Source organism: Hydractinia symbiolongicarpus, chromosome 7 (assembly GCF_029227915.1).
Source record: "Hydractinia symbiolongicarpus strain clone_291-10 chromosome 7, HSymV2.1, whole genome shotgun sequence".
NCBI classification, from domain to species: Eukaryota; Metazoa; Cnidaria; class Hydrozoa; order Anthoathecata; family Hydractiniidae; genus Hydractinia; species Hydractinia symbiolongicarpus.
In genome coordinates, this window is record NC_079881.1 from 16,394,083 (window position 1) to 16,417,033 (window position 22,951).

At 32.5% G+C, this 22,951-nt stretch overlaps 2 protein-coding genes across 2 annotated transcripts; both read left to right on the forward strand.

Moving 5' to 3' along the window:
• Positions 1–184: 184 nt before the first annotated feature.
• Positions 185–13,795, forward strand: LOC130649352 (CCR4-NOT transcription complex subunit 3-like). The gene is made up of 18 exons (XM_057455615.1): positions 185–402; positions 2,306–2,448; positions 3,357–3,446; positions 3,548–3,608; positions 3,765–3,832; positions 3,998–4,024; positions 4,138–4,206; positions 4,395–4,463; positions 5,000–5,044; positions 7,927–7,974; positions 8,288–8,351; positions 8,486–8,610; positions 9,100–9,299; positions 9,563–9,789; positions 10,691–11,222; positions 11,929–12,061; positions 12,398–12,523; positions 13,059–13,795. The coding sequence occupies exons 1-18, from the start codon at positions 378–380 to the stop codon at positions 13,155–13,157; spliced, it is 2,151 nt and encodes a 716-aa protein (XP_057311598.1). The 5' UTR covers positions 185–377; the 3' UTR covers positions 13,158–13,795.
• Positions 13,796–14,834: 1,039 nt separating this feature from the next.
• On the forward strand, positions 14,835–22,084 carry LOC130649355 (L-xylulose reductase-like). The gene is made up of 8 exons (XM_057455617.1): positions 14,835–14,937; positions 15,234–15,331; positions 15,524–15,681; positions 16,189–16,231; positions 16,532–16,631; positions 17,152–17,216; positions 21,198–21,315; positions 21,913–22,084. Exons 1-8 carry the CDS (start codon positions 14,886–14,888, stop codon positions 22,026–22,028), a joined length of 750 nt encoding a protein of 249 aa, XP_057311600.1. The 5' UTR covers positions 14,835–14,885; the 3' UTR covers positions 22,029–22,084.
• Positions 22,085–22,951: the final 867 nt, after the last annotated feature.

Here is a 22,951-nt window from a genome sequence, read left to right on the forward strand (position 1 = left end):
CTCGCGACTTCGTTACCATATTTTACATCTGAAATATTTTCCTGACCTGTATGCAGCGTGCATAGAAACAGTAACAAGTGTTTGGTGGAAATCTAGCAGACCCGCATAGAGCCACGGTCATCTTTATATTTCTTCCCGGGCAGAGTTGCAAATTTCTGCGCGTGCGTGGAATTGCTCGCGGAAATTTTTACATACGTATGGTGGAACATGATAAAAACACAGCGGAACATGCAACCAACCTAATACCTCCAGCTAACTAAATATTCTCTTACATATCCCATCTCAAATCCCGTGAAAAAGAATAAACAATCATTCAGGTTTTCCTTGGCCAGAATTTTAAGTTCGAATAAAGTTATGGTATAATTCTGCTGAATATAATGGCTGATAGAAGAAAATTGCAAGGTCAGTCTGAGAACGTGCTGCTTTTAAACTGCTTACTAGCTAGCTTTTATACATAATTTAGAGGGTCACTTTCATACCAAGGCCACCTGATAATGAAAAGAGATCATTGATTTTCAGACACCTTTACCCTGTCCTGAATATGATCCAACATAATTATGCTTAGAAGAAAAAACAACTTTTTCTTTATCCATATTGATTGTAATTAATAGACCTTTTTGTGTTTACATTTTCCATGGTAAGCCCTTCTGGCTCTACTACTGTGTGGTAGACAGAAAGACATAGGAACTTGCTGAAGAAAGGTCTTTTTCAGCTTATTTCTTTCTATGGAAACATTGTTAAGGCTTTAAAGTGTAGCGAGATGAGTTAGGGCATGCATAAAATAAAATAAGTACAAGAAACAACAGTGGTTGGACAAAAATTTTCTCCAGAGGTTTTGTCAGGACAGCCTTTCTAATTAAACGTTTCTGGAAGCAAAAAATAAGCGATTTAGGAATTAGGATACTATCTTTAATATTTTACTCTTGTTGGCCAAATTGGACTTTGAACCCCCATTTTTAGTAGCGAACCCTGCAAAAATTGACAAAAAAGAGGCTCATTTTAGACTTTTTCAACTTTTTTAAGATGTTTTTACTTTTGCTAAGTTGTCAACACAATATTTTAAGGGTCCCCGGCCTGGTTTTACAGCAATTATTATATAAAGGTCTAAAACCTGCACAATCCAAAGCGTCTTTAAATTTTGTTGATGTTTTCTTATGGTGGCAGGACATGGAGTATAGAAATTTCTAAACAAAGAAAAAACTGTTTTTTTTTTATCTTCTAAGCTGACTCCCTAACCTCAAATTATCATTTGATTGACAATTTGAAGCTTCTAAACATGGAATAACTTGAACTGGATCTACCATCTGCTGATTAAAAATATATTTTCAGCAACCACAACCAGTTAAAAAAGTTAAAAACAAAACCATCAACCTTATGGGTATTCTTTAAAGAGGAGCAAGAAAAGTTAAATATCTTGGGGTAATATTTGATCAAAAATGCAATGGAAAGATCACAATAAATGACATAGACAAAAAATTCATGATTCTAAAATTAGAACCTTTGCATCTTGTCAAACACTTCACACAAAAAATCTATTAAGATATGCACTCACATTTTGTATTTCAACTACTGCTCATCAGCATGGGCTTGTGCAACCCAAGGTAGATTGGGAAACATTGTGAAACAAGATGTGTCTGTGCTTTTTTTGCTCTTCAACTTAGACTCTTCAAATAATTTACTTATCAAATGATGCAGTTTTCAAAGCCTGATTGTATGTGCTCAAAATTCCTTCTGGCAAAAAACTGCCACAGTCACTAGAGGAACTTCAAAAAATAGGTTCACACTTCCCTTAATCAACACAGAATTTGGCAAAAATGCCTTCCCATTTAGACTTGCAAAAGTGTGAAATAATCGTCCAGACCTGTTTTGTTATTTCTTTTATTTCAAATTTCACAGTTGATTGTTTATGCAAGTGAGCGGTTGTAGGTCCCACCTAATCTTCCAAGCACTTAAGAAGGTAATCTGCAGGGTTACTTATACCAATATGTCTCACATTTGCACCATTTTTTCTATAAAGAGAATTTTATTTCACAGTTCATAACATAGTATTACAATGTTTCTTACACATCTTACCAATTTCTAAGCTGAAGTTTTCATTTCAAGTTGCATTAGTCATCCACAAATTCAAATACCTGTTAATCATTTTGGGAATATGAACATGATTTTGAAATTAAAGCTAAAAAATATTATTGCTGGAGTCTACAAGTCTGATTTATAATGTCACATTTTATTTAGTTGAAAATTCCAAAGGATTGTAACACCTCATTGTATTTAAGTGTGTTAAGTCTGTTATGGTTTATTTTAGGTGAAGTCGATCGTTGTCTTAAGAAAGTCAGTGAAGGTGTTGAAGCTTTCGATGATATTTGGCAAAAAGTTCAAAATGCTACAAATGTTAATCAAAAAGAGAAATATGAGGGAGAATTAAAAAGAGAAATAAAGAAACTGCAGGTTTATATTTTGTTTTTCTTAACAAAACAGAATTGATATGGTGCTGACTTACATGCAACGATTAGTACTGAGAGTTTAGATGGGCTAGTACAAACTTTATTTATTTTGACATGAAAAATAGCTCATGCATTTAACAATATCACCTAAATATAATCTTAAACATATGTGAGTTTCAATAACAGCCTTATGTCTACATGAAGAACACATATCTTTTGTCTACACATAAACCTAATTGCTTTCTACTGTTATCATTGTGCAAGAGGCAAGATGATGAAGCCTTTTGTTTACACATCTAACAAGGAAGCTATTTTTTAAAAGCACTAACGATCACGAACACTATATTTTTAAATGAACAGACATTCTTTATTTCACACAATTAAAAATTATGTGAAATAAAGCGGTAAATGCGGTACAAGCGGTAAATAATCAATATGGATAAAGTGTATATATGTTTAAAAATGGCCGACATTATTTTTAAAGATTAATCTTATTTAATGGCCACTTTATTTTACTTTCCTATAATTTATACAAGTTTTTACAAACTAAATGCAGTATTTCAGTTCTTAAACTAAACGTGTTAAGCATTATGCCCTGAAACGAATTTTAAATATTCAGTTTTTTGTTGTAGGAAATCATAAGGCCATGACTTTTATTATGTGTAAACTTTATATGCTATTTGACACAAAATAATTGAAAGTTGATCAATAAAGTAGAATAAATCTATTTTTTCAGAGAGTCACAATATAAAAAATTAAGAAGGAGAATAGCTACAATTTTTTCAATAATTTTGTTTTACGGTTACCCTGTTGCAATTTTAAAGTAAATCTAAAAATTTGACTTAGCATGCATTCCCTAAACCTGGCTGGCATTACTCAGTGTCCTTCCTGCATTTTGTTTTCTTAATTTAGCGATTACGTGAACAAATAAAAACATGGGTTGCATCCAGTGACATTAAAGATAAAAAGACATTATTAGAAAATCGTAGACTAATAGAACAGGTAAGAGCATAAAAACAACAACTTTATATTTGAAAAATTTTGTATGAGAAAAATCTGTTTTGTTGTCAACGAAATACACTGGATGTGTATGTCTTGTTTAGCAAATGGAAAAGTTTCGTGTTGTCGAGAAGGAAACCAAAACAAAAGCATTTTCAAAAGAAGGTAGAAATATTTTCTCTTTTCTTTTTTAATAAAATTGCTTCTTAGGTTATATATTTTAGTTACATTTAGGTACATCACAATTATACCTATTTTCCAATTTAAAAGTTCAATCTTGCTCTTTTATTGACATGTATCTTCTATATCTTCTTCATGCAGGCTTAGGTCAAGCGAAAAAAGTAGATCCGGAGACTAAAGAGTTTGTGCGGTGTAGGGAATGGTTAAATGTAAGTGAACCGTCAACATACCAAACCTGAACCTTCAATATTTATTTTGGTGTTCCTTAGTTACCCTTGATACCAAAATTTGCCTAAATCAAAATAAAATTTTAATGACCACTGCTTATCTCATCTTATTCTTCAGTCTTATTTTTTATTTTTTATCTTTTATAGGATGCAATTCAGAAGTTAAATCTACAAGTAAGCATTAGTATTGACAATTCTTATGGTTATCTTTAACACTGTTACTTAGTTTATTCATGAAACAGCATTATAACCTTCTGCTATTTTGGCTTTCTTCTGTCACTTCATAGATTGATCAAATGGAAATGGAACAAGAATCTCTACATGCTGGAATGAAGAAAAAGAAACCAGATAAAGATGTAAGCATTTTTAGAAAAACAAGTCTGTTGATTAGATTTTAAAAGATATTTTCATACTGGAATTGTAAAAGTCGAATGTTATTTTGGTAGGAAAAAATGTCACATTACTAAATGTGTTCTGGTTGTCAACTTGAGCTACCTACTAAAATAGACAATATTTAATAATAAACTTTGTTTCTTTATTTTAGAAAGCAGAACGTTTGGCTGAATTAACAGATAGAATAGAGAAGCATAGATACCACATATCACAACTAGAAGTAGGTTGCATGCTTCAATTTCTACTCTTTAATTTCCTTGTTGTCTCCATTTTTAACTTGATTGTTAGTTAGTTTTAATGTACTTTATTTTCATGCAAGTTCCTTTTATGGTGTAACAATAAGATTTTACATGTTATAATCATATGAGAACACAACTGTCTGTTGTTATATCAAACTTTGTCAAAATCTGCAAAATAATATAAAATTTCTTCGTTTAAGATTTCATATATGGCTTTTCGTTATGTAATATTTTGTTAGGGTTTAATTTTGCAGATAAGCCAATTTTAAATTTTGTAAAGTTTGAGTTGAGGTACGTAGAAAAATAACATTTTTGAAAAGAACCAACACTTTTTTCATTAAAATAATAGTTTGAAATTATACAGTGTTTTCGACAAGCAATATCACCTGTTAATTTATGCAGAATTTTAATTTTCCAAAGATGTTAGATAACTAACTCAAGTTTAGCCACTCTTGAAAACTACGTAGTATACTAAATTTAATCACTTCAAATTAAGTGACTACATTTTTTATTGTAGCATGTACTACGGATGTTAGATAACGAATCACTAGAAGTTGATATGGTAAGTTATTCTTTTTAAATGTCCTAAAAAATTTAACATTTAATTGCTGTTACATTATAAAAATATTTTCAAAATTAATACTCTAAAGTTTGATTACCTTAACTGTTATTGTAATGCTTCAAATAGGTACCCTTTTTTTAGATGTCTCCTTATAAACATCCTGAAATTTATATGAAATATTACAGTATTTAGTTCTCATTCTATCGCATGAAATTAGAAGAAAATTAGTGCAAACCTTTCGAAGTGAAAGAAAATTAAGTCTAAGTTTTTTTCTAATTAAGCACAGGTTATTTGTGAGAAATTCCAAAGACTGTCCAAACATTCATCATCCTGTCATTTACATTTATGTATGAATTGTTTAAATTTTACAATATAGTCAAAATTTGTGTACAAATAATGCATCAGTGGTTAAAAGTTGTGTTAGCAGAAAATTTTACTAAGTAGATATAAATTAGAAATTGTTTTTACCCAGGAAGTTGTGTCATGTTCATAGCTCTTTTGTGTGTTTGTTTTAAAAAAATATTACACTGTAAATACTCAATCCCAATAACCCCACTTACTGTGCCAATAACTTCTGTAGCTATTGACTGACAGCTATATGCAATAATTACTTTATCTAGCAATATATTGAACTTAAACTTCTGCATATTTGTGAGGGAAATTTCCCTGTAGCTTTACAACTTGCCAGTTTATTAAGCTCCACTCTTCCCTTCTAATAAGCCTCCCCCTTAATGTCATTCCTGACAATTATGCTTATGGAGGCTTAATGAATTATTTACAGTAACAAGATAATATTTGCCCAATGAAAAATACTAGCTGGGGGACTGGCATTTTTCATCGTACAGAATCACTGTATTTGCACCCTTTTAGTTGGTCACTGCCATTTTAAACAAATATGTTTTTTCAAATATTAGTCAAGCTGTTAACATAATCAAAAGTGTCAAATAGTCATTTTGCTGCAACTGGCAGGCTGCAAAGTTGCTACTTTTGCACACACATAGGCCAGGCAACCAGCATTAACAATTGCTAGTTAAATTCTCTAGCACGTCTGTACATCGAAATAATCTTCGTCTAACGTTTTGATTTAATAAATTAGCCGAAGATTTTAAATCCTAAGTCAGCTTTGAACATTGACAAGTTTGAAATGTATGATGGACCCGGAATTTGTGAAAAAAAGTCATTTGACATCAGCAGTCTGGACCAAAAGGCTTAGATCTTAAGTCTTAAGTAAGCTCTGAACATTTACAAGCTCATAATGTGTGAATCTAAAGCCTAAGCAATTACTTATGGTGACAAACTTTGAAATTTGTTTGGAATAAAAATAAAGGCTGCCAAGCTGGACATATTTGGCGCTATATGCTGCTATTGATAAACCTGTTTACCAATACTTTTAAATTGCTATGCCATCATAGCACACCTAAAAGTCTACCTGGCCAGATTCTTCGAGTAAAAAGAATTAGAATCATATAACTATTAGAGAATGCCAGGGCTTGCTAGCTATTTTCACATTGACCCAGAATTTAAGATGATGAATGAAGGCAGCTAAAAATCGCAAGTATGTTAGCTAGAGTAATTCAAGATATGAAAACAAAAGTACTTTTGGTCCCTATAGCTAGGTAGCTAAAACATGAAGCTAAATCTATACATTAATACAATATTTGTATGTATGTGGAAAAGATCCAACTAAACTTTAAAAATATATAAATAAGAAAGCAAAAGAGTTCACAGTAGTTTTGGCTACCCTAGTCAATGTTGAAGCTACATGATGATATTTTAAGTTGGACAGGTGTTATCAATGTACCATTATAGCCCCCTTTTTAAATAAACACACGCTACTCGCAGCTGCTATTTTGGCTTACAAATAGGCAGGATGTGGGCATTATATAGTTTTTAGATGGGATTTAAGCAGAAATTATGTATATAAAAAAAGAAAAGGGAAAATCATTGTCACTAAATTACATCTACACCAAAGGAAAAGATTTTCAACCTTCACAAACTTTAATTTTTATTCCTATACCACAATAATAAATGTAGACTTTATCATTTTCATTGTGGATTAAATCATTTACCATTTTCTAACAATTCTTCATAATAAAATATGAATGTAAATGAAAGTTCCAAGAAATATTGTTAGGGGTGGTGTTCGTGTAATGGTTTCTTAGAAATGCATTTAAATATTCCTTATTCAACCACAAAGTTTATTTAGTAATTGACAATAGATTTTTTGTTTGTTTGTTTGTTTTTATATGGCAGTTTTGTATTTGCGGAATGTAGATAAAGATATCCTTATGATTTAGTTATTGTGTGGATTGCATGAAAGCTTAGCTAACAAAGTATAAACTCACTATTAATGTATAGTTCTTTGTATGTACATTTCTGTAGCTCATAATGAAAATAAAAATATTATAAAGATTTACGGAATGTTTTGATAGACAAGAAAGTTGTCTTGAATGGCAAAGCTATTTAACATTATACATTGCATAACTAAACTAAGTAAATCCTTTAAGCCTTTGATTTTAAGAATAAACATTGTGATAAACATATAAACCCAGTAAACTAGTCGATAAGCTAGTGGAAAAATCCACTAAGACAGAAGAAAGATAGAAAATATCCATTTTTTGAATTTAACTGATGTCAGTAATAAACCGTCGACACACAAAAAATATTTTATTCTTTGGTGTGTTTTATCATTGTAAATACTGCTCAACTTCTCTTTCGTAATATTCAAATGCAGCTGCTAAACTTTTCTTTTGTTAGATGCAAAAGTTTCATCTTTTTAAATCAGTCCATAAATCCGGATTTTTTGCTATAATCATTGCTCTCTTTTTATTTATTTCAATCAAATATCAGTAGATTTAATATACTTCTGTTTTTTTGTTTAGGTAAATAAAGTGAAGGATGATGTAGATTATTATATTGAGAATTGTCAGGTAAATGAATAACAATATGCTACATTGTTCAATTATGTTTTTTCGAAGAAAATACCATTATTTCATCATTTCTGATTGTTGGAATGATTTTTATATGAAATGATTTTTATATGTTAACAAGGCAGGATTGTTGTACTTTTATCGACAAGAATTAATAATTCACTTAGACAAACTATTTACACATGAAAGGTGGAGTAAACATGTAACATGAAACATGTAATGAAGAAACTTCTGTCTTTTGTGCAGACAAGTGAGAAAAAAGAAGCTCTAATTTGTTTTTGTGTTGTTTTGTACTTTCAACTTTTGGTTTCAGGAACCTGATTTTCTGGATGACGAAGGGATATATGATGATTTAGACCTTGACCACGAAGGTGACCGTAAGTGTAATTTTACATTGCTTAGAAGTACTTTTTTTGCAGTCTGTTTTGGTGACTTCTGACTAGTTGTTTTGTTTCGGGTTTTTGCATATGTTTTGTACTATTTTTTCACTTCTTTATTGGATTTGCTTTAGTTGAAGGAAGTATGAAATTAGATGATAAATGCGAAGATGACGAAATTCAATCTTCACCAGGTTCATCATTAAATTCTGGATATTCCTGTTTGACAACTAGTTCTCCTGCTTCTAAATCAAATAATGTGAGTTACAATGAGTTATGTTATGGTGTGAACAACGATGTCTTAACTAAATTATGATTAAACTTAATTGACAAAAACGTTGACACATTAAGCTCATAGACACTGCGCCGTAAAGACAGCATCCGGGTAGGGGGCTACTTTCCCCAAAGTCCTTATTGCTGTACAATTTTCCCAACCAACCATCATTTTCACCTGCAGAATGATTGAAAACACTGCAGTATACTAATGTTAAATGCCACCTATGCTAAGAAAACTTGTGTTAATTAGGAGCCAATCTTTTTATCTGTTTTAAGTCCTAATTACAAGAAGATTTAGTCCATTGGGACATTCGCTAAGTGAGACTGATTTCTTTGGCCCTTTGAGATTCCCATGTAATACAAGTATATTGTATTAAGAGAATCGAGCTGTCAACTGAGGGTCTGGATCACATGTCTCAAAAATCCAAAGACCTATTAGATATTTTCTTACGTGTGCATGTGTGTCGTTTAGAATTCACCACGCAAAAATAGTAAAAACTCTACTTCAAGCAACACAAGTCTTATAAATGGTGTAGCTTCAAGTTCAACAACGACAACTACAGTGTCATCATCATCATCGTCCACTCCCTCGAAACGAAATCTCTTCTCTTCAAGTCATAACAATACGTCTAGTGTGTCTACAGATAGCAATACAACGGAACCTATATCAAGGCAAGCCTATATTATGCATTAAATATTTTGTTCAGTTGTTTGAAAATGTTTTTGTTGTTGTTGTTGTTGTTGCTGCTTTATGAATGGGAACTGCATCTAAAAAATTGCTTGTGTGTGAGAAACAATATCCAAACTTAGCTGTTTAAACAGAATAGTTTTTACCACTTTTAAGAAGTGGAGCGGTGCAGGCATGGACGTAATTTACAAAATAACTCCCTAAGTTACCATGTTTAATATAATAAAAATAATATTCACCTCTTTAGTGTTCCAATGGTCAATGGTCTAGACCATAAAACGAATGCTGAAAACACCACAACATCAAGTGTCTCTGAAACAAAAGAGTCAAATGTACCAATAGCACCTTATGCAAGTGCTGCTGCACCAGAAACATCAAGTACTAACCCAGGGCCAATTAGTCCAAAGTTAACATCAGCAGAAGAGACAGCTGTGCAAGTTGTGCGGAATCACGTGGAAAGTTTGAAATATACAGGTAGATATGTCGTTTTTGCTCCAGCAAGTGAATAGTAATTACCATTCTCAACTGTCTCTATGCAAACTATTTTTGAGAGTTCACATTTGTGAGTACACATTTGGAAGTACACATTTAAAAGTGTACATTTGTGAGTACACATTTGTGAGTACACATTTGGAGTACACATTTGTGAGTACACATTTGTGAGTACACATTTGTGAGTACACATTTAAAAGTACACATTTGTGAGTACACATTTGTGACACATTTAAAAGTACACATTTGTGAGTACACATTTAAAAGTACACATTTGTGAGTACACATTTGGGCATTTTTGGCAGCAAAATTGTGACATTAAACACATCTGAAAATTTTAACGCCCACTAAAATCCACATACAGACAAATCAGAACAAATGTAGGATTCTTAAAAAAGAACTTTGTTGGAATAGATCACCACATACCTTTTAATTCTGGTAGTGAAATTATTCTTTCTGACTACACAAACTGTTTAGTAAAACATTTTTTTGTTTTCAAATGTTAACCTCTTGAGTTCATATTCTATTTGCGTTTGTGCAAGTGAATGGCAAGTTAAAAGTAATTTAAATGAAAAATTGGTAATTCGAACTCTGAAATGTTTATATTTTAATTTATAATATTTTACTTTATAATAATTTACTTTATAAATATTTTATTTTATATATATTGACAATAATACAGAATTGTGTTTATTATTACATTTTTGGCCAAGCAATGCATTGTCTTTGTACAATATTCATTATGGTCTACTGCAAAAATTTTGTTGTGTTAGCCTGTGAGACTTAACCACTAAATGCAGTACAACCTAAATAAACTTGCTCATTCTTATTTAAAAGGTGTGTTCTTAAATCTGTTATTTATGTTTCCTTTTTTTATACTTAGGTTTAAACACAAGCAATCCTCACTGGAGGTCTACAGCGTCTGCTATAACATCTGATACCAACCCTACTACACCAACAGTAACATCTTCTTCTAACACGCAAACAACAACATCAGATAGTTCGAATCTAAACAACGATGACGTCATGACATCCTCTCAGGAAGCTGGCCCATCCTTGTTAGGATCAGTGTCCAGGTCTCTTTCTACAACAACAGCCCCTCAAATTCAAACTAGTAGCCAAAGTATTATTAGCTACCCATCAGTGTCGTCTGTGTCCCAAAAAATTGACGAGCAATTGCAACCACCTACAGATTTTAGTTTAAAAACGAACAGTTTATTTGGAGGTGTTATTAATCCTCCAACACTTCCACAAAAGCCACCTAATTCAGACACCCAAGAAGTGCGACTGCAACCAGTACATGGTGTTGCTCCACTAGGTCCAGTTCTGTTAACACAAGAAAGGTTATATCAACTGAAGATGTTAGATGCGGCCTATCACCATTTACCACAGAGACAAGACGGTGAAAAAATGAGGTAAGGGAATCAGAAATGGAGAGATGATTTTGACAACACTCACATTATAAATTTAGACTTAGAAACAGAGATTTATTCAAGTATATTAGCATGTTATTGAATACTAAAACTAAGTTTACTATAGAAAAAATCGGTATGTGAGTGAAAAAGCTTTTTATGTGTATAAGGAATAAATAAAAGTGCCTACTAAATACAGTTTCATCTTTTGAACCTGATTTTGGAGTCACTTCCTTTGAATAAACACTTAGTTTTATTCTCTTTGACAATGCGCCTTGAATGTTTTATGTAATAATACACAATACAAGGGTTATCATGCCACATACTCAATTCCCCTGAATTTTGAAAAGTCGCCTCAAAACTCCTCAAATTTTCTCCCAAAGTACATTTTTTAGCAACTTTTGTTCTTCCCGTTCATAACGTTACCTGTAAAATCCTAATTATTTTTATTTTTAATTATATTTCTGTGAAAAATAGAAAATTTTCCTCAAAACTCCCACTAGTTTTTCTTTAAAAAAAAACACTACTATTGTCTCAAAAATGTTTGGGAATTCTTATCAAAATTTCTCAACTCTCCTCAAATTTGACTATATGGGTTTTTTGAGCTTTTAACCTGGCTTTTACTCACGCATGGCTGATTGTTAGGAAGTTAATCGATCATTTACAGGATCTGAGTATAATTCTTCTTCATTTACTATGTCATATTTAGACCATACATTTCAAGAAGTGCTGTACCTATCGCCAGTTATCACCATCATCAACCTCCACCAAGTATTGATACAGTAGAGTTTTTTCAACGGCTGTCAACTGAAACCTTGTTTTTTATATTTTACTATCAGGAGGTACGTATGTTTCTTAAAGTGTTAAGACTGCTAAAAACTCACTGACAAAGTATTAATTATGTAACTGATCAGAAACAGCGAGGGGTTGTTGAAAAATTGCTTCCGAAGTCTAAGGAAGAACAATCCCCTCCTCAAAACGATAGAGTACCATTTTGTGTAAAAACCTAAATTTTTATTTGACTACAAATATTTCGTTGCTAATTAATTTTTTGTTTATTACCAAATTCCATGCAATAATTAGTTGTCAAGTATTAAGAGTGAGTGTCATTGTCAACGATGGGTGTTGATTTGACTTGCATTGTTCAGCTTTTGTGTCATTTGATTATGTTTTCCCAGGGTACTCGTGCTCAGTATTTAGCAGCGAAAGCACTGAAGAAACAATCATGGAGATTTCACACGAAATACATGATGTGGTTTCAAAGGCACGAAGAACCAAAACGAATTACAGATGAGTTTGAAGAGGTAACATGCGTTTTCTTGTTTCGTCTTTTTTTTTTCCCTAAACCCTTGTACAAATTCATAAGAATTATCTAAATGAGAATACTGTAAATTTTGACCCGTTTGATAGCAAAAAAAAGCTAGGTTGATTTAAAATTTCAATGTATACCTTTATTTTGAGATATTTAATAAAAATCATAAAAAGTTAAGAATTGGGAGAGATCTCTTGCAAGTTGAAACACATCTGTTATCAGACGGCGGTCTGAATAAGGATCTGTTTTTGCCCCACTGACTCTGATGTTGGGCAGTGAAATGCAGACTTTAACCCTCTGGATGACCATTCTACGGAAAACCAGTTTGTAAATGTTGGTAATATTATGGAAAAACATATTTTTAAGTATATGCAAAGTGAAGTTTTTAAATTAACACCCTAATTTTTTACCTTTCCTTTCCAATAAACGCCCTCTTTAAATAGAGAATTTACATTATGTCCTATTTGTAGAAATTTCATATGCTTTGTTTGTTTTTATTAAGAACAAATTTACTTTTTGTCTGTTAGGGAACGTATATCTTCTTTGATTATGAGAAATGGAGTCAGCGCAAGCGCGATGGGTTCACTTTTGAGTATCGTTTTTTGGAAGACAAAGACCTGCCATGAAGATGAAAACTCCTACGTCATTCCTTGATTACAGAAATTCACTTACGAACTGAGCTATGGGATCTTTGATAGAATTATGGAATTCCTGAGATTGTTTTTTACATTTTTACTTTTAGCAAACTGGTGTACGTAATAATATTATATTTTCGAAATACTTTTTGGGAATATACATATTCCATCGGAAAATAATACATGAGCCAAGTTCAATTTTTTTTTGAAACAGCACCATTTCGAAGGTTTGACGTGTGATTTCTACAAATAAAGAGTCATTAAACTTTTTAAGTAGTTTTCTTTAGAAAAAAAAATCCATAGTAATCAAGTTTTCATATCCTTGAAAAAATTAAATTTTATCATTCAAGTTTCGGTTCAATAAGGTTATAGTATGTATATATATGCATAAAAATGAGTAGTTGTTTTGTGTGACGTCATCATTTTGTGGCATCATTATTGTGTGACATCACCTTTTGTGACGTCACCCTCTTTGTGTACATATGCTCATAAAAACAAAGGTTTAAGAGGAGAGGAGACTGGGACTAGAAGAAGGGTAGTTTTTCTCTTGTTACTGTGTATAAATATTTGTAGTTATCTTAATATTTCACCAAGCGAAAAACAAAATATTATTTCAAACAAACATTAAACTCGACTTTTATATTGATGAACGTTGCTACTCTAGTAGTATAACTACTTCATGTAGACTGTGTAGTTGGTTGTTCATGCTAATTTTCTGGAAACATGTGGTATACAGTATATCACTTGTTTCCAAGTATTGCACTAGCCAGAGTATGTTCATCTAACAAATCTGAATCACTAGTATAAATCGTTATAAAAGCAACTGAAATAAAGAAGACAATTTATTTGTTTCCTTGCTTACCCCTAACTTGTTAACAAAGAAGACGTTTTGATGATTACAAATTGTTAGATGAACTGTGTATGGTATTGACAGTGACATTACGCGTCATGTTTCTTTTCTTCTCATGGTATACACTTTTTTATATAAACAATGCCAAATTTAAACAATCAGCCCAAAAAATCGCCCCCAAAATTTTAAATAATTGCTAAACAATGTTTGGGGCGAAGTGTAAAAAATCAATTGTTTATTAAAAAAAAAGTGTAGAAATTGTTGTACGGTTTGTATTAATGACAATGTTACTACGCATACTATGATAAGTACGTAGAAACTAGAGGAAAAGACATGACAGGCGTTTTTCTTTCATTTTTCATACTAACATTTGTATAATATGCCACATATAAAAAGAAAATGTGATATTTTGCTATGAAAAAAAGGACATGTGCAACAATTAGATCTTGACTATAACTTGATTGTATAAGATAAGCAAATGATGTATTTGGAGACTAAAGTTCGTGTTAAGCAAAGACTGAAGCAAATTGACATGTTGGGTAAAAAAGAGGTAACATCTTCAAAATCACCATAAAAAGTTGAAAATACTTGCTCTACTTTCGGTATTTCTGTGTATAAATAGTAAAACTTTAGGGTGACACTACGGAGGATCTTTTTATACACGCATGCGCATAAATGTTCTACTTGTCTGTATAATCTTTCAATCTTAAAACTTATAATTATTTCGGAGTTTTATAAAAAGTAATTATTTTTTTGTATGTAGGTAGAGTTTTCTGTAAGTAGCTGATAGTACAGAGCAAATCCAACGAAATTTATTGTTTGTATTGTGTATTATCAAGTTTTTTTTATAGTTCTAAACATTTCGAAATATGAACATTGATTTTAATGGAAAGAAAGTGTTGGTAACGGGTGCAGGAAAAGGTAAAATCACTCATTCACACTGCGTCGATGTTGTACTAAGGCGGCCAGACAACGTTAATTCTTAATTTCGTATAATAAGCTGGAAATAGCTTTAAATGTTACGAGTGTATTGAAAACACATGTTGTACAACAAAGTGATGCAAGAGATGTTGTACAACCATTAAAATCTGCATCTCATGTAGAAATGAAGAAAAAATCCAATCTCTGCATCATTTAACTTTAACTTTCATAAACAAATATGAGAGAAACATCAAAGTGACAAGTTAGATAATAAGCCATAGTATTTGTATTATCAGGTATTGGTCGAAGTTTATGTGTGGCTTTATGTGAAGGTAATGCTGATGTGTATGCTCTTTCACGAACTCAATCAGATTTAGATAACTTACAGAAAGAGGTGAAATGTACTTTGTGTTATATTATTATACTCATTTTTTTTTTAATTTTAATTTTTGTTTCGGGTTGCTTTTCAGTAATATATGAAAGTCTTTAGATTTTGTCTTTGCTTTGGACGTGCTATGTGACGTGCTCAAAATAAATCAGTAAATGCAATTTCTTATTCAGGTACCACATTGGATTCGTTTTTTAGTGTCCAAACATCCACTGCATATTAGCAGATCTTCAAAATTTTGCTGACGTCCGAGAAAAACTATCAGAACTTCCAAATGACATTACGTTACTGGTGAACAATGCAGGCTATGCGAAGTTGGAACACTTCTTGGATGTTACGGAGGAAGCTTTTGACACGTTAGTTTATGCTGTGTTATCTTCACTATTTTTTGTTTAGTGAAAGTTAATAGGTATTGTTATAGAAGCAGGGATTATTGTGATTGAAATACGAAAGTTTAAGAAAGCGGACAGAAATCTTCTAAGCCTATCCCAAAAACAGTCCAATAAAACTATAAAAGTCCTATAAAATAGATAAAGTACTTAATCACTATCTCTATAATAATGGCGTATTTTCTTAAAAATGGTAGCTGAGTAGCTGAGTCGTTATTTTGTGTTACTGATGCACGAAATAACGAAGCTTGTGGATATGCACGATGGGTTATAATCTGAGGACCGTGGTATATAGGACAGGCGAAACTGTTGATTTTCCACGGGTTAATAACCAGCCTTGTTCCTTATAACAAGAAAGAGGAAATTACGCTGCTACAGGATTATTGGCTTTCTATGTACCATTTACATTCTTAAAACTCCTTGTTATAACAAACCTAATCAGAAATGTATTTTTCGTTCCCCGTTTTCTTCTAGAATTATGAATATAAATGTCAAAGCTATGTTGATAGTGTCACAGGTAAATGTTGCAATAATCGCTTCTTGTATAAGTCTGTAAGTATTTTTAACCAAGTTAAACTGTAAAAGCAATTTCCGTTTGGACATGCCTGGTTAAACTTACTTTGAAAACCATGTTCAAGATAAAAGTCACTTTAAGTAGTAGAGAAAAATAACCGGTCATAACAGATAAAGATATTAAGAAAATGTTTATCGATTAGTTAATCTGCAACTCATCTATTTGAGACCCCTTCTATTTGATATGTTAACAGATTTTACTGCTGTTGTCAGTTGAGTTGTCCCCATGTTAATATTTTTTTAGATCATGGCAAAAAAGATGATCAGTAACAAATGTGGAGGCTCAATTGTCAATGTGTCCAGTCAAGCATCAATGACTGCTTTGCCGCTCCACACAGCTTATTGTAGGTTTGTTCGTAGTCTTGTATTTTAATACAAAATATACTGAAGCCTAAATTACCAGGTAGATTTAAAACTGTGCATGTTTTAAATGGTTTTAGGTTTTTGTTGGATTTATGAAGGCCCCAATGATTTGCGAATTTTTTTATTTTTTCAGTCCATTCTTAGCCTACAAGGTCGAGATTTAATCCTGTACAAAGAAAGATTTCGTTCCCATTCCATATAACGGAGAAAAAGCATGCTTAATTGGCTATTTATACAAAATTTATACAAAAACTTGGAAAAACTCCAAACTCTCTGTTACCCGAACCTCACTATAACCTCAAACGGTTTCCGATTCCCCGTGGCTGTTCGGGTTATAGAGAGTCCACTGTATAAATAAAACTTTTTTTTTGTTTTTTATACATATGTTGATGTTCATTTATACCAACGTCTCTATATTTTGTAATCCAGGGACTATTTGGATACTGAATTTAAAGTCGGTTTGATATATAACATTTTTATGATTCATCTTATATATCTTAGGTACATCTAAAGGAGCAGTTGATCAGCTGACTCGAATGATGGCGTTGGAATTAGGACCTCACCGGGTGAGTAACGGGTAGAATTAGGACCTCACCAAGTAAGTAACGGGTAGAATTAGGACCACACCAAGTAAGTAACAAGTAGAATTAGGACCACACCAAGTAAATAACGGGTAGAATTAGGACCACACCAAGTAAGTAACAAGTAGAATTAGGACCACACCAAGTAAGTAACAAGTAGAATTAGGACCTCACCAAGTAAATAACGGGTAGAATTGGGACCTCAGTAAGAGAGTAACAGGGTTACATATTTTTTATAAGCTTAGTGGGTTTTTAATTTAGCTTTTTTTTCATTGTGATGTGCTCATGATATGCTTATTACTAGTTAATTATGATTTTTCTTGTTTCATGTGACTTCATTTTCATTCTTTTTTTTCTTTGAAATTTACGTACCCTTTTACATATGAAACTTGAGGCTGAAATTATAGGTATTTTCAACTGCTAAAGCGCAAAGTATTGATAAAGTTAAAAAAATAAATAGATAGACAGAGAAGTCTTACTAAAAAAGAGGTTTAAGGGTATAAAACAGAGACTCTTGACTACGAAGGTCTGGTGTAAGACTGCAAACCGACCATGATCAGACGACCTATGTGCAATGTAAAACAATACGAGCTCGCGTGGGTTAACAAGTAAAACGATGTGTATAATGCTACAAACGAGTGATTGCCGGAGCAATCATGTCGCATTTCTTTGTCTCATACCGTATGGTGTATACACGTGTTAGTCAACCTATCTCAGACCGTGGGTTTGAAATTAAAATAAATTAGCAATGATAATTACAGAGTTTCATACCGCGAAGGTCTGGGCACTAGCGAAGCGGTTGTAGGGACAAATTTTTATATCCACTGCAGAGCGTAAGGCATTTGTTAAGAAAAACATGCAGTACGAAGAGAATTATTCAACTTTTCCTTTGTATTTTTACTTTTTAAACTAGTGCGATATATTGATTGTACAATTATTTAAAGGAAGGACTCAGTATTGACACAAGATTGTATATTATGAAGGTTCAAGACCTAAACTTGTTATTAATTTAATTGCTTCAAGTTGTGGTGTACACTCATCATGAAAAGTTGGCAGTCAAAAGAGAAAGAAACCTTATCTTGGAAGCTAGTTACATCACAAGTTTTAATATTGTCTTAAAAATATCACAGTGCTGATCAAAGAGGAATTGCTAGTATGTCATTCAAGATTTATATAGCTACTAGTACAGCCAAAATAATGTAGCTCATTAAGCACAGTAAAGAAAACAATGGGTTTTTTTTTAAACTAATAGTTTCATGCTCATTAAACAGATACATAGCTAGGTATAAAATTAAAAAACAATTCCAAAATTTCTTATTTTGTTATTGAAGTCTGTTTGAGTGTAGAAGTTCTTGTTAAACAGATATCATGTTTTGGTTAGAACAAGTTCGACCAAACGCAGAAAATCCGGTACTGGAATATTCGTCTTTTCACCGCATGCAGCATCGTTTTCGATAAGGTCTTTATTAATGTTTAGGGTGTCTTTTATGGGAACATTTGTGTAGAGTGATGTGACATCAAATGATATGCATGCATTCTTCGTCTGCTATCTTTATTCCTCTGATGTATTCCGAAAATGCTTTTGAGTTTTTGCTGTGGTCACTTGCTGTAAATTTGCTGAGGATAGAAGCAAAAAATTTTGATAACGGCGTTCCAGTGCAAGAGACTATTGGTCGAATTAGATTTCCCTGTTTATGAATGAAATGAAAACACCATCAAATCAAGACAGGTTATGAATATTCACGATAGCGAGTTTTAAGGCAACACAAGATCAAATGCATTCTTAATTCTAAAGACACCCTAAGAAGCATTTTGTCTAAACCAAAAGACAAAATAAACCTGGAAGAACAATGCAATGTTGTTTACGAAATCGCGTGTAAAGATTGTGATGCAGTGTACATAGGCGAAACAAAAAGAAAGTTTAAGCAACGAGTACAAGAACATATAGGCGCAGTGAGAAACGGAGATGTGAAGAAAAACGAAATTGCGGACCACAGTTACCTACCTCTAGGTCCGAAAATGTTAATTACCGTAATTAACTGTAATTATCAGCTCGTTTCTGATTGGTTAATTTTTATGAATTTCGATCCTCTGCAATTATATAAATACATGCTCAACATCATTTTACTTTGCCCGATGATGGGAGAAGGATCTCCCGAAACGTCGCCTTCTTATTTTGTGTTTGCTAGAAACTTTATTTAACTAACCAGGGCGGAGCTACCTACATTTTTTATAAATCAAATTAAAAAATGTCAAAAAGGTGGCTGTATCTGTCTCGTTGTAGTTTTTGTTAGCTAGGGGTCACACTGGGTCACTCATATATATCGTAGCCTTATTCATACAGTAATCAGATATATAGGTGGGTAAGTGCCCAGATGCTAAAAATAGGATCATAAAAACTTATTTCTAATATCACTCAACTTAACAGTGCAGTTCAAACACCAACTTAGCCTTAAAAATTGCTACGCCTCAATTTTGCATAGGAATAATTTTAATCTGTAAAGTACAAAGTTTCGACCGCTGCAAAATATAAAATAAAATAACATACTGTGGTTAAAATAAACAAAATTTAATGGAAAGTAACTTTTTGAACAAATTTAGTGACTTTAACTATTTTCGTCAAATATTTTCAGTTGCCAAATTTTTCTTATGTCAATGTACCAAAATTACTATAGCTATCACAAAATTGTAAAAGTGGACCTTGCCTAAATTTATTCTTGCATTTTACCAAAATTAAGAACACAGTAATACAGTGTAACATGCTGTTATATATATCCCTTCCTAGCTAGTTATGTAATATTTATATACAATAATTTCTAACGAAAAGTCAAAGCCAGTCATTATATCATTTAAGTGTGTATTTTATTTTCAGTCGATTTCATCTGTGCTCTTTTTTATATAACTAGTTAGCTATAATTTGCAAATAAATCCTTTATTAAATGCTTTTCCACGTTAATCCATGTCAAACTTGCAGATCCATATATAGCTAGCTAGCTATAGCTTACTGTAAAAAACTTCCTTTAAGTCTTTCTATAGCTAGCTGTAATTTTTATTTCTTCTTGCCAAAGTGCATTGATAATGATAGAATAGTGTTTCTTTTTAACCATTACTTTATTCCTCACAACACAAAAGGTATGGTATATGTAGCTTGCAACTTCAGGAAGCTAACCCCTAAAACCAACATCAACAAATGTCTTCTCTTGCCTCTCTATAAAAGTCAGTAATTTAAGTTTTCTTCGATTCCAACATCTTACACATGTCAATATACCACAAAGAGGGTTAGCAACACCATTTAAACGTGTTATTAAAAAGCAAAACGTCAGTTGAAGTAAAAAATTAGTTAAAGAAACATCAGGCTGGATTTTGCATTTCTGCCACTTTTCGCAGCACTAACCAGAATAGTTGTGCAAAACTGACCATGAAAATTATTTGGGCTATCGAGACAAATGAAAACAAGCCAAAAATTTGTCCCTACAAAGCGCTTCGCTAGCGCCCAGACCTGCGCGGTACGAAACTCCGTAATTGCTTATTGTTATTTTGTTACCACGCCGCTCTTACCAGTTACGATTCGGATGAATCATAAGTAACTTTAAAGCAGTAACAGACACAGGATTGTTCAAGAGATTAAAAAATAAATATTATGTTGAAAGAAAAGACAAATTGACATTTGTTTTTTCGTCACCGTCTTTTTCCACGTGTACAACTTCCTAAACTGGTTAAAGATTTCCGCACAACCCCGCTTCCGCCGAATATGGAAACTCTCTGAAGTAAACACGCACTCGTGTGCGATCCCTCCTGGGTTTTTTACCTGGAATCACAAACCTTGACTTCAGAGTTGTTTATTTAAAAAAAAATTGTTCTAGTCGATTTAAGAATAGGTATCAGTTTGCCATACAGCTTCCGTGTTCACACAGTAATTACATTTGAATTGTTGATATTTTTGGAAATTTAATAATATTTTCTTAGATACGTGTGAACGCGGTTAACCCAACTGTTGTGCTTACTGACATGGGAAAACTTGCTTGGTCCGATCCTAAAACTGGTGACCCGATGAAAAAGCAAATACCTCAGGGAAAATTCGCAGGTATGGATGGATTTATTATTTTCATAGTGTGACTAAGATTAGACCTTTTAAAGGCGTGGAATGTATTTGAGGAGCTAAGTAACCAGGAAAATCAACATAGAATCTTTTGATTACAAAAATATACATGTTAAAATAAATTTACCTTTCGTTTGACACGAGCGGTTGATTTTTGCGCAAATTAAACTTTGCAAGTTTCGACCAAGTTCGCAAAACATTCACAGAAAATTTTGACGTAAAGATTGTGTAAATTTACATGAATTGCTGCAAATCGTCATCTGCTGTAGATGTTTTACGTTATTGGTCTGTTCTTTTCGCAAAAGTTATCGCACGCAATTTCTAGCAAGTCATACTGTCGCACAATAATTCTGCGTTTATTATCCCTTTAAAGGAGGATATCCACCATACAAATTGTGAATGGCAAATTCGGCACCGGATTAACTGCGAATATCTCTTTGATTACCACGAGAAAAAAAATCATGGTATAAATGTAATCACTCGTTAGAGACATTTTTAAAGCAAAATCAAAGCAAAGGAAATTTTATCCACCTTAAAGTAGGTCGCCGACAGAGGTTATAATCAAACATATTTTTTGTTTAGAAGTCAAAGATGTCGTTCATCCTATTTTGTATCTACTTAGTGAGAAAAGTGATATGATCAATGGTGTTATGCTACCTGTCGACGGCGGTTTTCTTGCCACAAAGACGTTGAAGTAATAATAATAAACAGTGCATGAAAAAATATAAGTAAAATAAATATATAATAGGAATAATACAAATAAATAATAGAAATTTTGCAAAAATGAAGTTTTTTTGTGTAAATTTTTATATCAAATCATTTTAAATTGAGTGAGAGAAAAAATTACGAAACAAGTTTTTATCAATTCTATCATTTCTCACCTAAACTTAAGAGTACAAACAGTAAAATAACAACATTTCGTGATCTCGATGTGGCGAAAATTAAAACCTAAACAGCTCGGGTGGGCGAGGTTGCAAATTAAAGAAGTGTTCGAATAATGGAGGTTCGAATTATAAGTAATGAGATTTGGTTAAGAAATCACCGTGCTAAAAAAATGTTCAAATAAAGGAAGTGTTCGAATTAAGTCTAATTTGTACAGCAGTTGAAACTTTTAACTGTGTGCCAAAATTCAATGAACTTCGTTTCAAGGGATTTCTCCCTTTTTGAAATCGAAAAAAGGCTCTGTGAGCGCGGTGGAATAACATACTGAGTTTCATCTTTCCTAATGGCTGATTTGCACCTTCCCGTGGTTGAACTTGTGCGGTGTGCATTTTAAAGTTAATTCAAAGCCAACGCTGCCTTTTCTTATAGATCTGTCGCGTTTTGGATCTAGTGCGCTATGCAAGCTTTAAATTAATCTAGTGAAAATTTCGAACAAATCAAGTTTATACCATCTTCCATGGTCAAAATATTTATCGTTTTCAGTCCATACCGCGAGTCAGCTTACGTCTCACAAACCGCGCAGCAGTTGAGATTGCTATATAAAATGTTTGTGCGTGTACTCTCCATAGATGCGATTTGTTAAGTTCGGGAAAGATTAATAGTGAAAAACGCCCTACTTAATTCACAGTTGCAAAGGCGCAGTTATTTGAGTAGATTTCGCTCAACGACAAACAAACAC